Genomic DNA, 15,523 nt, shown 5'->3' with positions numbered 1-15,523 from the left:
TCTCAAAATAATTTTAAAGGAAAAATTACATGACTAATCTATACTTTTTATATTTCTACACTGTGTCACTAAAAAATAAAAAAAATTTAAAAAAGAAAGAAATAAATTTAAAAAGTAACCAAATGTTTCTTCTCTGACTTGTGGTTTTTTAAATTTAAAGACAGAGTCTTATAGTTCAGACTGGTCTTGAACTTGCACTGATCGTCCTGCCTCAGCCTCCCAAATGCTAGTATTATAGGTGTGCATCACCACACCTAGCTGGCTTGTGCTTCTGAAATGAGTTTTATTTACAAACACAAAAGTAAGTTTATAGATTTATTTTGGAATGTTTTAGCTTGATTTAATTTGAGAAAGTAAAACAATCCTAGTTTTAAAGTAATCGACACCATTCTGCAGGCATGTATTTATTGGCATTTACTAATATTTATTTTATAAATTTGCATTTATCAAATGAAAAAAAAATTACTTCCAATATTCTCTCAAATCTTTAAGATGGAAAAAATAAAACTAAAATTTAGTTCTGTCTCCAACATCAACTGCCAAATCAAGTTTCAAATATAATCTTGTAACAACTGGTAAACTAAGAAGAAAAAAGAAAAACCCACAAAGTATAGTGAAGTTTCCGGACCACTCTTTCTAGTTTTTACACTAATTTGCAAACTGAACCACTCTACTATGTAATTCCTCGTAAAGATTCCGTGCAAGTATCTTCAGTGAAACTACCCTGGGTCACCAAAGCAGGATGTTCAACTCAAAAGTGAGGCCACACATTGATTTAATAAGCTACGGGGCTTTGAAGAAAGCCTAATTTTTTATAGTTTCAATTTTCAGTTGTTTCTGTTTTCATTTCTAGTCTTCTGGTGGGGAAGATACCCCCATTTCATAATCCACACTTTGCTAGTGCACTGATTGAAATAAGAGCACCAGCAGAGCTTATGCATCTTAATGGAGTGTTAGCTTTAGAGCCTAGTTGTTACAATTTAAATGCTAATACTGTTACAGCAAATAGTCCAAAACACTTAACACACTCAGCTTGAGTCAGTAAAATTTAACTAAAATTTCATTTGATTTGGGTAGACTATTTAGAAATTATAGCCTTTTTCCATCATTTTGTTGAATTTTGAAATGAAACTCATGCGGTGCTCTTCTTACAGACTGACATTAACAGAAGGGAAAGAATGGGAAAAGATCATCTGCTCTTTAAGAGGTACACTGTACTACGTCAAAATCATGAAGCAAGAAGGTCAGAGACACTGTGCCAAGCAACATTAGACGCAATGAACACACAGTGATGCCTGCAACAGACACACTGTGGTTTCTAAGCACCATTTTTCACTAAAAGGAGCTTCTCAGGGAAATGGCTGGTTCCAGGTCTGGGGAGGAAATGAACAGGAGAAGCCTGGAACCAGAAAAAAAGAAAGGCTGTAAAAGACTGCTATGAGGTAGCAAGAGAATTAGAGAAACAGACTGACAAAATTCCCACTGGTCAAAGACTGGATACTTTAAACAAGATAAGGATATTGGATTAACCAATGGATTAAAACACATCAATTATGTTTAAATTCAAGAGTTTATTATAATGAAACAAAAAGTTCTCACTTGGTCATTTGTAGAGAACAGTAGGAAACTATGTCATTATCTTGAAAACTGATAAATAAAATGAAGAGCTAACCTGTAACTTCTCTATGAAGTTTGCACCTGGGATTAGCCACATAGTATTACCTTTATGTAAGCATTTCAGTAAGGAATGGCACAAGAATGTGATCAGCACAAAACAACCTCAAGTGAATTACAAATTGGCAGGATCATCAATAGCTAGAAACATTTCAAAAAAGATAACTTGTTACACAGTAGTATGTATGTGTAAATCTGCCCTAGTAGGAAAGAATACTTTATTTAGGCATGTTTAGAACTGTCCCTGTAAAGCCATAATACAAAACCACTAATTTAGAGTGGATTACTTATTGATGCTAAATTACCCATAGAAAATACACTGTTCCTTACTCTGGTCAGAGACTCCATCATTCCCTACCCCTCCAGTCTCCTGTGCCACTAATTATATAATTTGTGTCAGTTACTCAAAACTACCTCAGAATGGGGTCAGTCTGTGCTTTAGACTCAATCTTGAACTTGCCTACTATTTACAGAAAATAAAAGGGATAAAGAACCAAGTTAAAAATAGACAAATAAAAACTTTATTAGGATACAGTAAGCAAATTCCAGACTAAGAATTCTACAGAACAAATGATCTAGTTGCCCTTAAGGAAACTATAAGGAAACAAATCCAAAATGAGACAGAAAAGGGATAATTAACTAAAAGATTGCAATTGACTGTACTCTATGGGCGTTACTTGAATTTATCACTTAGATATTAATTCAAACAAAATTAAAAAGAAAAAAGACCATTAGCTGATGTGATGGTACAGCCTTGTAATCCCAGCACTCAGGAAGCTAAGGTAAGGGAATTACCTGTCACAAGTTCAAGGCCAGTCTGGGCTACATACTGAGTTCAAAGCTATCTTGAACTACACAGCAGAGATCCTTTCTCAAAAAAAAAAAAAAAAAAAAAAAAAAGAATAGAAAAACTGACAAAGTATTTTTTAAAAAGTGTATCTCCTGCTGGGGATATAGCTCAGTGGGAGAGTGCACTGAGCTCAATGCCCAGGACAAGGAAGGAAGGAAGGAAGGAAAAGAAAGAAAGAAAGAAAGAGAAAAAGGAAAAAATCTTCCACTGGAGTCAAATGATTCAGATGTCAAAAGATGTCAACAGAACAGGTGTGTCCATCCTTTTGAACTTAACAACTTTTGAAGAAAGGCCATGTAGAGCAAAAGCAGCTAATACATCAACAATATATGAATTACAGGAAAAAAAAAAAAAGGTAAAGAGATCCTTACCCACAGCTCCAAACATCTATGGCTGGCGTATAACGCTCCTCTCCCAGCAGCAGCTCTGGTGGGCGGTACCACAGAGTAATGACTTTGTTCGTGTAAGGGCGACTGTAATATAAAATCATTACACGTAAATTTACAATGGCTTTTGATAAAAAAAAGCAAATAGATATAGCTGGCAAGTGAAGATGAGATTATTAAAATAGCTACACATGAAACAGTCTAAAAGTAAACAAGAGAAGTAGGAGATGAAAAACAACTTTTTTTTTTTTTTTTTAGCCAGTCAAATTTAGCAGTGGGGGGGTGGTATACCAACTTTAGTGACACTAATGTTAATAAGTTCTAATAACCCACTGCCATCGGACCAGCCTTTTTTTTTTTTTTTTTTTTTTTTTTTTTTTGAAAAACAACTTTTATTTCAATTTGGGTTGACTTATTGAAGCCAAGTGCTAAATCAAGAATATAGATAGAATTTAATGTCTAAAATCTGTATGGTGACACATTCAGATAACTAGGGCAGGAGATGGGAGACAGCTCAGTGGCATAGCACTGGCTTGGCAACTTGCCGAGTTCAAATCCCAGCACCAAAACAAACAAAAAAACAAATAATTAAGGGAATCTGACAGGTAATGCCATTTGCAGAACACTAAGATACTCAAGAATAAAAACATTCTTTCCTATTTCCCATACATAATCTTTTTAACTTTTTTTTTTTTTTTTGGTCTTTTTTTCGTTTTTATCGGTACCAGGGATCGAACTCTTGACTGCCTGTTTGCAAGGCAGGTGCTTATGCCGCTGAGCTAAATCCCCAGCTTTTCTTTTTAACTTTTTTGAAACAGGAGTCTGTTGTCCAGGCTGACACTGAATACTTAGGCTCAAGTAATCTTTCCCACTTGTACTTTTGAAGAATGCCTTACCTCTCTTCAGAATTATAGAGCCGAGCAAGTCCAAAATCTGCTAGTTTGATTTGTCCGCTGTAAAACAAAAAACAATTATTTTGTAGTAATAGCAGTTGTCTCCAAACACACTTCAAGAAAGGAAGCCAATACTGGAGTTAAAAGAATTACAGAAATGAATTTTTACCTCTGTTCTCTTATTTCTATTTGTTTGGTTTTTCTTTTTCTTTTCTTTCATTTTATTTTGGTAGTGGGGATTGAACTCTCAACTCTGTGCTTGCTAGGCAGGCGCTTGCACTGCTGAGCTAAATCCCCAGCCCTTTGCTGTCTTTTTGAGACAGGGTCTCATTATGCAGTTCAGGTTGGCCTTAAACTCACTGCTATCTTTCTGCCTCAGCCTCCCAAGATTTGCAATTATAAGTATGGTACCACCATAGCTGGCACTGTATTTCTGGATTTGATTTCTTTTTTTCTGTTTTTGTTTCTTATTTTCTTTCTGAGACAGGGTTTTGCTATGCAGTTCAGGCTGGCCTAGAACTCACGGTGATCCTCCTGCCTCAGTCTCCCAAGGACTGAGATTACATTATAGGCACCAGACACCATGCCCAACTCTTTTTTTTTTTTGTTTTTGTATGGCAGCACCAGGGATCGAATCTGGGAGTGCTGAAGTAATACCCTCAACCTTTTTTATTTTGAGGCAAGATCTTGCTAAATTGCCAAGACAGGCCTCCAACTTGCAATTCTCCTGCCTCAGCTTCCTAAATAGCTGGGATGACTACATATTTTGTGCCACTGTGCCTGACTCGATTTTTTTTTTCCCCTTTGGTACTTGTATTTGAACCCTGGACCTTTTGCTTGCCAGGCAGGTGTTTGTGCCACTGAGCTATACCTCTGGTTGGATCTGATTTCTTTCTTTCTTTTTTTGGTACTGGGGGATCAAACTCATGACCTCGTGCTTGCAAAGCAAGCGCTTATGCTGTTGAGCTAAATCCCCAGTCCTGGATCTTAACCACATATTTCTTTCATTTCTTGGCAACAATGCTTAGAACCTGCTGGATTAAATACTTATTACTGAAGACAAAAAAGAATGGGAAGTTCCAGATTAAGAGAGACTTAAGAGGCCTAATAAATCTAACGACTGATTTTGGTGTGAACAAACTAGTGGCAAAAGACATTTCTCAAATAACTGAAAAAAACACAAAATATGAACTGGCTATTGAAAGATTCTGGGGCCAGGGATACAGCTTGGAAGCACAGTATCTACCTGTCAGCTGCAAGGTCCTGAGTTCAATTACTGGTAATGGGGAAAAAAAATTAAAAATACAAAGATACTAGGAAATCATTTTTTCAGATTAGTCTCAAGTGTAATGTTTACAATTTACTTAAACATAATTTTTTTTTTTTTTTAGTACTGGGGAATTGAACCCAGGGCCTTTGCACTGTGGTACATCCCCATTCATCCCTACATTCATATGTTCATTATTAATCTGCTAAACTGCCCAGCTTGGATTTGAACTTGCAATCCTCCTGCTTTACACTCTCTCAGAATGCTAGAATTACAGGTGTGCCCTGCTATGGCTGATTCTGCAATTTACTTTAAATTTGTTTTTTTGGTACCAGGGATTGAACTCATGACCTCGTGCTTACCAGACAGGCACTTAACACTACTGAGCTAAAATCCTAGCCCTGCAATTTACTTTAAAACAAGTAGAAAAATAAGAAGCAAATATGATAAAATAGTAATTGTATATGTACTATTAATTATATTCATAATTTTCTAATTTTGTCATTTGTCATAGTAAAAAGTAAACTACAATACTGTGGCTATTTTTGTTTGTTTGGTTGATTTTTTGACACAAGGTCTCAATATGTAGGCCAGGCTTGCCTTGAACTCACAATCCTCCTCCCTTAGGCCCTCAAGTGCTATGATACTGTAACTATTCAGATATTTTCAAACTAGGATTATAGCTGTGACCTGAGCAAACAATTTTTTTTACAATTCGTAAGGCCCCTTCTACAAAATATTATTTCCATTATCTCTTATGACAAAGATATAAACTATCACCTCAAAAGGGGTCTGAAGTTTTTACCTAGAGTTTCTTAAACTCCCTAAGCCCCATTTTCTTTTTCTTTCTTTCTTTCTATTTTTTTTAGTAACAGGGATTGAACTCAGGACCTCGAGTTTGCCAAGCAGGCACTTACACTACTGAGCTAAACCCCTGGCCCAATCTAGCCCCATTTTCAGAGATGCTGACTGAGCAAGTCAAGGCTTGTGGATTTTTTTTTTTTTTTTTTAAACTCAGAGCCTCATGCTCACTAGGGAAGTGCTCTACTCTTGAGTTATATCTGTAGCCTTCTACAAAATTTGTATTCTGAGAAAGGGCTTCATTCAATTGCCAGGCTGGCCTCAAATTTGCAATCCTTTTGCCTCATCCTCCTGAGTAGCTGAAATTATAGGCATACATTATTATCCTCTGCTCTGAGACCCACACTCTGAAAAGCATTTCTTTAAAGGGATAACAACTAGGTTTCATTCTTCTTTTTTATTTTTACAGTGCTGGGGATTGAGTTCAGGGCTTTGCACATATTAAGTAAACATTACCACTGAGCTGCAACCCCAGCCTTCAGTATTCTCTTTGGCAGTAATGCTAAGAAATAATTTATGAAACTACAACACAAGATTTTGGGAACCTATTTAAAAACTATTTATTGCCAAGTATAGTGGCCCATGCCTATAATACCAGCACGTGGGAGTCTGAGACAAGAGTTTAAGGCCAGCCCAAATCAGAGCAAGCCCATCTCAAAAAACCTAAAAACAAATGAACAAAAGCCCATTTACTAACTGATTTGGAACAATCATATTTACCTGGATCATGTAGCCTGTCTAATCATACTCATAACCTTGCTAGGGTAAAAAGCCAATTCATTCTTTCATAGGGGGCTGGTGCCTGATAGCCCAGCAAAAGAATGATATAGCAGAAAAAAGAGGCAGGCTAAAAGGTGCTCCCCAAAGTATGAGCAAAGATAGAAATCAAAACAAGTTAACAATGAAACCCTTCATTAAATCAACTCTTAAAGCAGGGTATGGTGACACACAAAGTTAAAATGGCAACAGATATAAAGTTATAGAAGAGGCAAGACTTAAGAATCCATCACTGGGGGCTGGGGATTTAGTTCAGCGGCATAAGCACCTGCCTTGCAAGCAGGCGGTTGTGGGTTCGATTCCCGGTACCGATAAAAAATGAAAAAGACAAAAAAAAAAAAAAAAAAAAACAAAAAAAGAATCCAGCACCAAGCTTATTTCCTGCCTGGCTCACAGTAAGTACTAAAAATCATGAAATTAACCTGTCACAGAAAGTTGTGATAGCACTTATACTGATTAGTTGTTCCTTCTTCCAACTATGCTCTAATGAGGTAAGAAGTGTGGAAGTATTGGTAAAGGTTGGTAATATAAAATAAAACAGAAACACTTCATGCTGTTTATTATGTGAAGTCACAGGAGTAATGTACTCTATGTAAGGAAATCCAAAGAATCTTTTCTGAGATCATGGTTTTAAACCGACTTATGACAAGATTATCAAGTACTTGCTGCTTCTAGTTCTTCTTTCCCTTACCGTACTTCCTCATCTAACCAGCCTGGACCAATGGTGAATTAACCAAACTACTGATTTCAAGTTCCCTTCACTTGTGACCTCTTGATACATCTAATCCATAAATTCCCAGTTCTGGATAAATATGTAGACAATTCATCTTTTCTATTCTACCTAGAGAATTAGATACAGGATCAGCTGGGTGTGCTGTGCACACCTGTAATTCAAAACGCTTGGGAGGCTAAGGCAAGAGGTCTGCAAGCTTGACGCAACTTAGAGAGACCTTGTCTCAAAGTGAAATTTTAAAAATGGACTGGGAAGGGACGTGGGATATAGCTCAGTGGCGCAAAGCTTGCCTAGCAAGTGCAAGGTCCTGAGTTCAACTCCCAGCACCCTCCCCCTCCTTCTCACCAAAAAAAAAAAAAAAAAAAAAAAAAGACTGAGGACATAGCTCAGTGGTAGAGCACCTGCCTAGTAATGTATGAGGCCTTGGGTTCCATCCTGAGTACTGCAAGTAAACAAACACACCCACCACTGCCATGCCATTAACTGTGCAGTCCTTCATCCCTCACCCTGTATTAATGTTACCTCTGACATTTTACTTACAGACTCACCTTTTAGGTCTTAGAATCTGTTGCACTATCTGACATCTATAACCCTTCACTTAAACTTCAGGTGCTTGCAATGACAATACTTGTTTTACGTTCCATCTCTCTGGTCATTTCTTTTGGGCTCCATTTCTGACTTCTTTTCTGTTCTTTTTAACTTCAAAATCTATATTACTAGTCTGGAGTTCCCACATGATCACATAGCTATTAGATATCACATCCCTGGATGCAGAAGAAAATCTGCAGGATATTTGTTTGGTCACTCCACCCACTGCATTCTTTCTTCTATCTTACACATAATGACTGGGAATACCATGCACCTAGGTAGTTTCTCGCATCAGAAACTTTTAAATCATACTTTCTCTTATTCATTCTCATCATTCACTCATCAAAGTCAACTCATGTATCAATCTACCAAACCCATCCTACAAGAAGATCTATGTTAGTTCAAACATATCATTTTAACTACTCATATATGTACGGTATATGTGTATATAGTATTAAAGACCAAACCCACAGATAATCTACCACTAAACTATATCCCTAGACCTTTTTATTATTAATGATTATTATTTTTTTTTGGTACCGGAGATCAAACTCATGACCTCACATTTGCCAAGCAGGCACTACGCTGCCCAACCCCATTTTTCATTATTTTTGAGACAGAGTCTCAATCAATTGCCCAGCCTGGCCTGGAATTTGCAGTCCTCCTGCCTCAGCCTCCCAAGTAGCAGGGTTATGGGTGTGGGCAACTACACACTGCTCTTACAGTGTTCTTATAGTGATTATTAGAGTTGTTTCTTTCTTCTTCTTCTTCTTCTTCTTCTTCTTTTTTTTTTTTTTGAGAAAGGGTTTCATCATGTAGTACAGGCTGGCTCTGAACTTACTTAGGTAGCCCAGGCTGGCCTCAAACTCAAGGGATCCTCCTGTCTCAGCCCCTCCAGTGCTAGGATTTAAAGGGGTATGCCACCACACTCCACTACAGCTATTTCTAAACAGAAGTCTGTCTAAAATGCTCTAATCTCAATTACATTTGTGTAATAAAAATATAATGAACAATATAGAGCCCAGCACTGCTGTTTGCTTTTATCAGCTGCTATTTCTTCCTGGACCTGTTGACACCCCTTCAGTTTTCTCCAAGGCATCTCACCCAGGGGTGTCTCAGAAGACAGGGCTAAGTGGCCAAAGAACCCTAATCCATGGGATTCCAACTCCCTACTTAGCAACCTGAAGGAGTAGTTTAGTTTTGAACTTTCTCCAAGTGTCCTAACTGCAGGAAGTGAGGGACGCGGAGTAGTCCTACCAGAAAAGACACAAAACAGCACTGCAAGTACTCCCATCTGTGAGTCAGGGAACTAAGGAGCAAAGGGAACAGAAAAAAGTATGTAGATACTATAAGCTAAAAAACTGTAAGAGGACAGCCATCAAGTTCTTAGTGAAACATTTATTATGGATGTAGATTTAGGAATCTTTGACTCTGTGAATCACAGAGAACATTAGAAAGGATGAATATTTTTGTTTTCCTTTTTTTTTTTTGAAACAAGCTGTCACTGTATTGCCCAGGTTAGTCCTCTGATCCTTACACTTCACCCTCCTGAGTATCTGGGATTACAGCTGTGTGCAACAACCTGGCTTAAGAAACAAGCTTTTACATCATGTTGACTTTTTTTTTGGTACTAAGAATCAAACTCAGGACCTGGTACTTGCCAGGTAGGCACTTCACTGCTGAGCTATATCCTTGGCCCTAATTTTTCATTTTTTTAGTACTAGTCATAGAATCCAGGACCTCACACTTGCCAGGCAGGCACTTGTAACACTGAGCTGTATTTCCAGCATGTTGTCTTAATAAAAGTATTTAATTGCAATTTAAAATAATATGGAACTCATACAATTTTTTTTATTTTTTGTCTTTTTCCTTTTTATCGGTACCAGGGATCGAACTCACAACTGCCTGCTTGCAAGGCAGGTGCTTATGCCGCTGAGCTAAATCCCCAGCCCCGGAACTCATTCAATTAAAATTAAACTGGATCAGCACCTTTCAATGGTTCCCTGTCAACTAGACAAAATTTAAGCTCCTTAGTAGTGTTTACAAAATCCTAAAACTGGCCTCCAATAACCATCCTGTTTTACATTTTGCCATTAATGCACTTTACTCTCCTTGCTCCAGCAATACTGACATGCTTACAGTTTTTCAGGATTAACATACTCGTCCCATAGTTGCGTGCTTTTGTGCATATAGTTTCTTCCTCCTAGAAACCCCCCAATGTGATAAATTCCTACTATTCTTTCTTCAAGGCTATATCTTTCCAGGTATTCCCAAAATCGGGGGGGGGGGGGGGGGAGATCAGGCTTGCTAAATGTTTCCTGAACTGAACAATTAATTTGTATCGCTCCTCCACTAAGCTCTGAAGTTCCTAGCAAGAATCCATTCCATAAGAGACTTTTTAGTACTAAAACAAGGACAATCTCAGGTAATATTGCACGGCTGGTTGCCCTCTTCCATATGGCAATATGTCATAATTAGTCTATATTCTCGTTTACATGTTTGATAGGTAGTAATGTTAAAAACAATGATTGAGATGAAAATGGATGTCAACAGCCCAACCTGAAGATTGAGCACTGCCCTAATTTCAGCAGTACCAGATTTGTTCTTTACCCTTCAACAGACAGGGCTACTAACAAAGGTTAATGTGCATAAGATATCTGATATTACCAATGCTGGGTAAGAAATAATAAAAAGGGAAGAAAGCACATGATAAAACTGTCTGCCATAAATTCTTTTTGGTGGGGAGATACTGGGGATGATCTCAGAACCTCACAGCATTCAAACTCATAACCTCAGGCAACTTTTTGAGACTTAACAGCAGCATCCTAAGAATTTACATAATTAAATCCTGAGGGTATGGGACAGAAAGGCCAATTACCAATACAAAAAGACAGTCACAGCTGGGGGTGGTGGCTATAATCCCAGCACAGAGAGGCTGAGGCAGGAGGAGCGCCACTATAAGTTTGAGACCAGCCTGTGCTACAAAGTGAGTTCAAGGCCAGCCTGAAGTGCGTAGAGATTCTGTCTCAAAAAGATAAAAAAAAAAAAAAAAAAAGGCCCACAAGTAGATAAAGGAGAAGCTATGTTTCTCCCTGCTCAAAAACAGAGTATCACCAAATCCCAACATGTATTTATCTTTGAATAAGACTGTGACATTATCCGCTATGGCAAAGAACTCTCTGATTTTTCCTATAGACTCTGAGTGATTTCCTTGCAATTAAGAAAAGAAAGTTCTTTCACTGTTAATTACTCCCCAACACTAAGTCTAAAGGCCTGGCAGATCAGAGTTCACCTAATATAAATTATTCCTAATATACAAACATCAGGAACACTTACAGTACTACAAATAAAGGGGAAAAACTTGGGACTGGGGATTTAGCTCAGTGGTGTAAGTACCTGCATGGCTGGCACAAGGTCATGAGTTTGACCCCAGGTACCAAAAAAAAAAGGAAAAACTTGTACTATTAGATTTTTAGCATTAAAAAGTCTCTTATGGAATGGGTTCTCTGATAATCCCAATTAACTAGCTGCAACTCAGAAGTCAAAGGAATATATAATCTTATTTGGTTACTATATATGTTACCTGTTGTTCAGCAAAATGTTTGAACACTTAATATCCCGATGCAGGAAATTCTTTTTGTGACAGTAATCCAGCCCTTCCATTAGCTGTTTCATGAACGACTTAATGTGGTCCTCAGAAAAGTGCACCAAGCCAGATTCAAGCAGTCCCATTAAGTCATGGTCCATATACTCAAATACAAGGTAAAAGGCACCTATAAAATGAAAAAATTAAAAATAAGAAAAAAAGAATGCTGAAATAACAATACCTCAAATTTTAATGCAATTTTGGAGGCAACCATAAGCTTTTCTGCAATAATTCCTTAATTTTAAAGATGAAAAAACTAAAACTAAAAATGGTTAAATAATTTGCCCTTTTTAATAATAAAGGTAACAGTAACAGAATTAACAGTTGAATTACATCTTCCAATTCCTAAGCCAGTGCTCCTTAGATTACTTACCTCTTGAAGGGATACCTGTCATGACCAGGCTGTATTAAAAAGACTTCTGATGATCTAAATCAGCCACTGAATTACAGACCCTGGGCTAAATCTAATCTGCTGTCTGTCACAAATAAAGTCTCATTTGTAAAGCAATCCTGTCCATTTGTTACATATTGCTTAGGACTACTTTTTTAAAGGTCTTTACCTCAGTTAACAGGATTCATATAATAGGCCAGTGGGGGGAACAAAAAAGATGAATTACCTAACTAAATCTCCTACATTTATAAATAGATAAAAGGAGCTAGAAGTATGCTACAAAAATAGTTGTAAGAGTCCTAGGCATTTAGCACAGCACCTGCCTGGCAAGCAATAAGTCCTGAGTTCAAGTCCTGGTTCCCACCAAAAAGAGAAAAGATGAAAAAAAAAACCAGGTAGTGGTAAACAATCTGAAATGCACACTATCTTTTCACTTTTGGGAGAGCAAATGACAGGCAAATATTGTAAGAAATACTAGAATAAGCCAAGTATGGTGGCATATGCCTGTAATCCTAACACTTTAGGAAGCTAAGGCAAGAGGTCTCCAGTCTGGGGCCAGCAAGGGCCACTTAGAAACTTAGCAAGACTGGGGCTGGGGATTTAGCTCAGTGCCATAAGCGCCTGCCTTGCAAATGTGTGGTCATGAGTTCGATCCCTGGTACCGATTAAAGAAAAAGAAAACAGAAAATTAGCAAGACCTTGCCTCAAAATAAAAAATAAAAAGGACTGTGAATATAGCTCAGTGCAAGAATCTGGCCTCAATTCCTAGAACCACAAAACCAACCAACCAGCTAAGAAATAATAAGTTGAATGCAATCCAAAATAATTCCATATTCCACTTATCTAGCTAGGTGACAATTTTTTAAAGTTATATACAATCACACACCACTTATCTACTGTGATCCACTCTGAGAAATGCATGTTTAGGTAATTTCATTTTGTGTAACACAGAGTACATTTACACAAACTTAGACAGGACAGCCTTTTCTACATCTAGGCTAGATGATCATAACTGACCACAGTGTCATTATATGGTGCAAGATGATGTTCAATGTTGGGGAGCTTACAGTGAGCATCACTGATGGGACATAAACTGCTACCATCTTTCTTAACAGCAATTTGGCATTAAATACAAAAACCTCTTTAAGAAATCTAAGAAGCTACATTAAGAAAATAAATCAGGGGCCAGGGATTTACCTCAGTGGCTCAAATGTTTGCCTGCTAAGCGCCAGGTGCTGGGTTTGATCCCCAGTACAAAAAGAAAAGAAAAAAAGGAAGAAATGAAAGAAAGGAAAAATAAATCAAGGGCCAGGGGTTTAGCTCATTGGCACAAATGCCTGCCTGGCCAAGTGTGAAGTCCTGAGTTTGATTCCCCATACCACAAATAAATAAACAAATCAGGGTAGGAGTGTTGCTTGATGGTTCAGTACATGTTTAGCATGTATGAGGCCTTGGTTTCAATCCCTAGCAGCAAAATAAACTAAGCAGGACCAAGGATATATAGCTTAGTGGCACAGCAGTTGCCTGGCAAGCATGAGGTCCTGAGTTCAACTACTGGTACCTAAAAACCCAAATATATTAAAAAACAAACGAACAAATAACCCCCAAAACTAGATAAGGCATAACATAAAGATTTATTATGTTCAAAGATGACTCAAAGAATGCTATTCTATTTTTGTTTTTGAGACAGGGTTTTGCTATTTTGCCAAACTCCTGGGCTAAGTGATCCTCCAATCTTAGTCTACTGAGTGACTGGGACTACAGGCATACATTGGCACACCAGGCTGGTATTTTTCAAAACTCACAACTAAATGCTCAACAAGACTGGTAAAATTTGGCCTCATATATCTTTATGTCACAAAAACATTTTAATGATGTGAGAAAGTATATCAAGTTATAAACACTAACTACACTTAGATCTCAGTTACCCTAAAATAAGTACACTATGTATAATGTACTAGAAGCAAATACATCAAAATGTTAACAGTAAAGAAGTTTTCTCCAGATGGTGGTATTAGTATGGAGTGGAAAAGAAGTGATTACCATTGTTTTCACTCCCTCTTTTCCGATTTCAATGTTTCTATAATCATCTGCTTACTTTTTTTAATTTATTTTTCTTTTTCTTTCTTTTTATTGGTACAGGTTTGTTTGTCTTTTTTTTTTTTTTTGCTACCACACACTGGCAAGGCATGTATGAGGCCTTATGCCACTGAGCTAAATCCCCAGCCCTAATCATCTGCTTACTTATGGTGACTTTCATTCATCCATTTACTTATTATGACTTTTTGTTATCTTTTGAGACAGGGTTTCAGGCTTCACTATGCAGGCTAGGCTGGCCTGGAACTCACACTGACCCTCCTTTCTCAAGCCTCCTGGGTGCTGCGATTACAAGCAAGCACCACGATTTCTGGCTCTAACTGTGATTTTTAAAAGTAATACACAGGAAATATATAAACCATTCACTACATATACTATCTATACTACAGAATGGCATGAGTGAACAGTTTCTCTAAAACCAACCAATTAACATTTTCTTTTGCATCCTTACAGAAACTACCTATGAATTACTGTATAATCAGAAAGATTATACTATCAAGAAATATACCTAGTATTATTAATTGTTTAGCTCTAACCTTTGCTAATTTACCCAAATATTGTTCCATAACCAGAATTTCCTTTTATTTGCTTTTAAACTATCACATTCAAGACTACTATACCTCTAGTGCCACCATCCTGAAGGCTCAGTAAACAAGTCCAGTTTAACTTTACCTATTAACTTTTTAGTTTTACATACTTAACCTTCCAAAACTCCGGACTATATTCATAGATGCTGACAGGCTCTATCTTCAATTGTCCACATATAAACATTCTTTAGATTTCTTACAAGACTGGATGATGTCACGTGAAATTACTTCAAAAATAAGTATGAAAATGAGTAATTTTCTTTTTTATAAAATTTTCTATCTTGGGGCTGGGGATTTAGCTCAGCGGCATAAGTACCTGCCTTGTAAGCAGGCAGTCGTGAGTTCAATTCCTGGTACCGATAAAAAAGAAAAAGACAAAAAAAAAAAAAAAAAAATTTCTATCTTAAATAGAAACAGAAGCTATAATTCTACGAAATTTAACCATATGAGCTAATAAAAATACTTTTTAGAAATACCTTCTTTGGGTATACACAAAGAATAATCAGAAGGAATGATATAAAAATAACATTAACTTAAAAAAAGAGTTGCAGGAAAATTCTCATGCCAATACAACACACACCCACACCCACACACAAGAACCCACAGAGCTAGAAAGGAAAAAAAAGAACAGTAATTGATTAATCTGAGTATCACACTATATTTTCAATCCTAGAGGCTGAACTCAGGTTCTCTGCACCAAGTGTACCGTCCCACTTCTTTCTTGGAGATGAAGTCTTGCTAAGTCACTAAGTTGCCCATGCTGGACCAAACTT

General features: G+C 37.2%; 1 protein-coding gene across 10 annotated transcripts in view; it reads right to left on the bottom strand.

Moving 5' to 3' along the window:
* The window catches only part of Cdk12 (cyclin dependent kinase 12), a 76,706-nt gene that overhangs the window by 35,303 nt on the left and 25,880 nt on the right, over positions 1-15,523 (bottom strand). For all 10 annotated transcript variants that reach the window (XM_013149601.3, XM_063251478.1, XM_013149602.3 and 7 more), the window contains exons 6-8: positions 11,613-11,802; positions 3,807-3,863; positions 2,896-2,997 (exon numbers count right to left, since the gene is read on the bottom strand). In XM_013149601.3, coding sequence (XP_013005055.1) covers positions 2,896-2,997; positions 3,807-3,863; positions 11,613-11,802 — 349 coding nt within the window. The remainder of the gene's footprint in view (positions 1-2,895; positions 2,998-3,806; positions 3,864-11,612; positions 11,803-15,523) is intronic.

The sequence above is a fragment of the Cavia porcellus genome, unplaced genomic scaffold (assembly GCF_034190915.1).
Source record: "Cavia porcellus strain 051 isolate PalLab524CR breed Dunkin Hartley unplaced genomic scaffold, mCavPor4.1 scaffold_6, whole genome shotgun sequence".
NCBI classification, from domain to species: Eukaryota; Metazoa; Chordata; class Mammalia; order Rodentia; family Caviidae; genus Cavia; species Cavia porcellus.
This window is presented reverse-complemented; position numbering and strand designations above follow the sequence as displayed.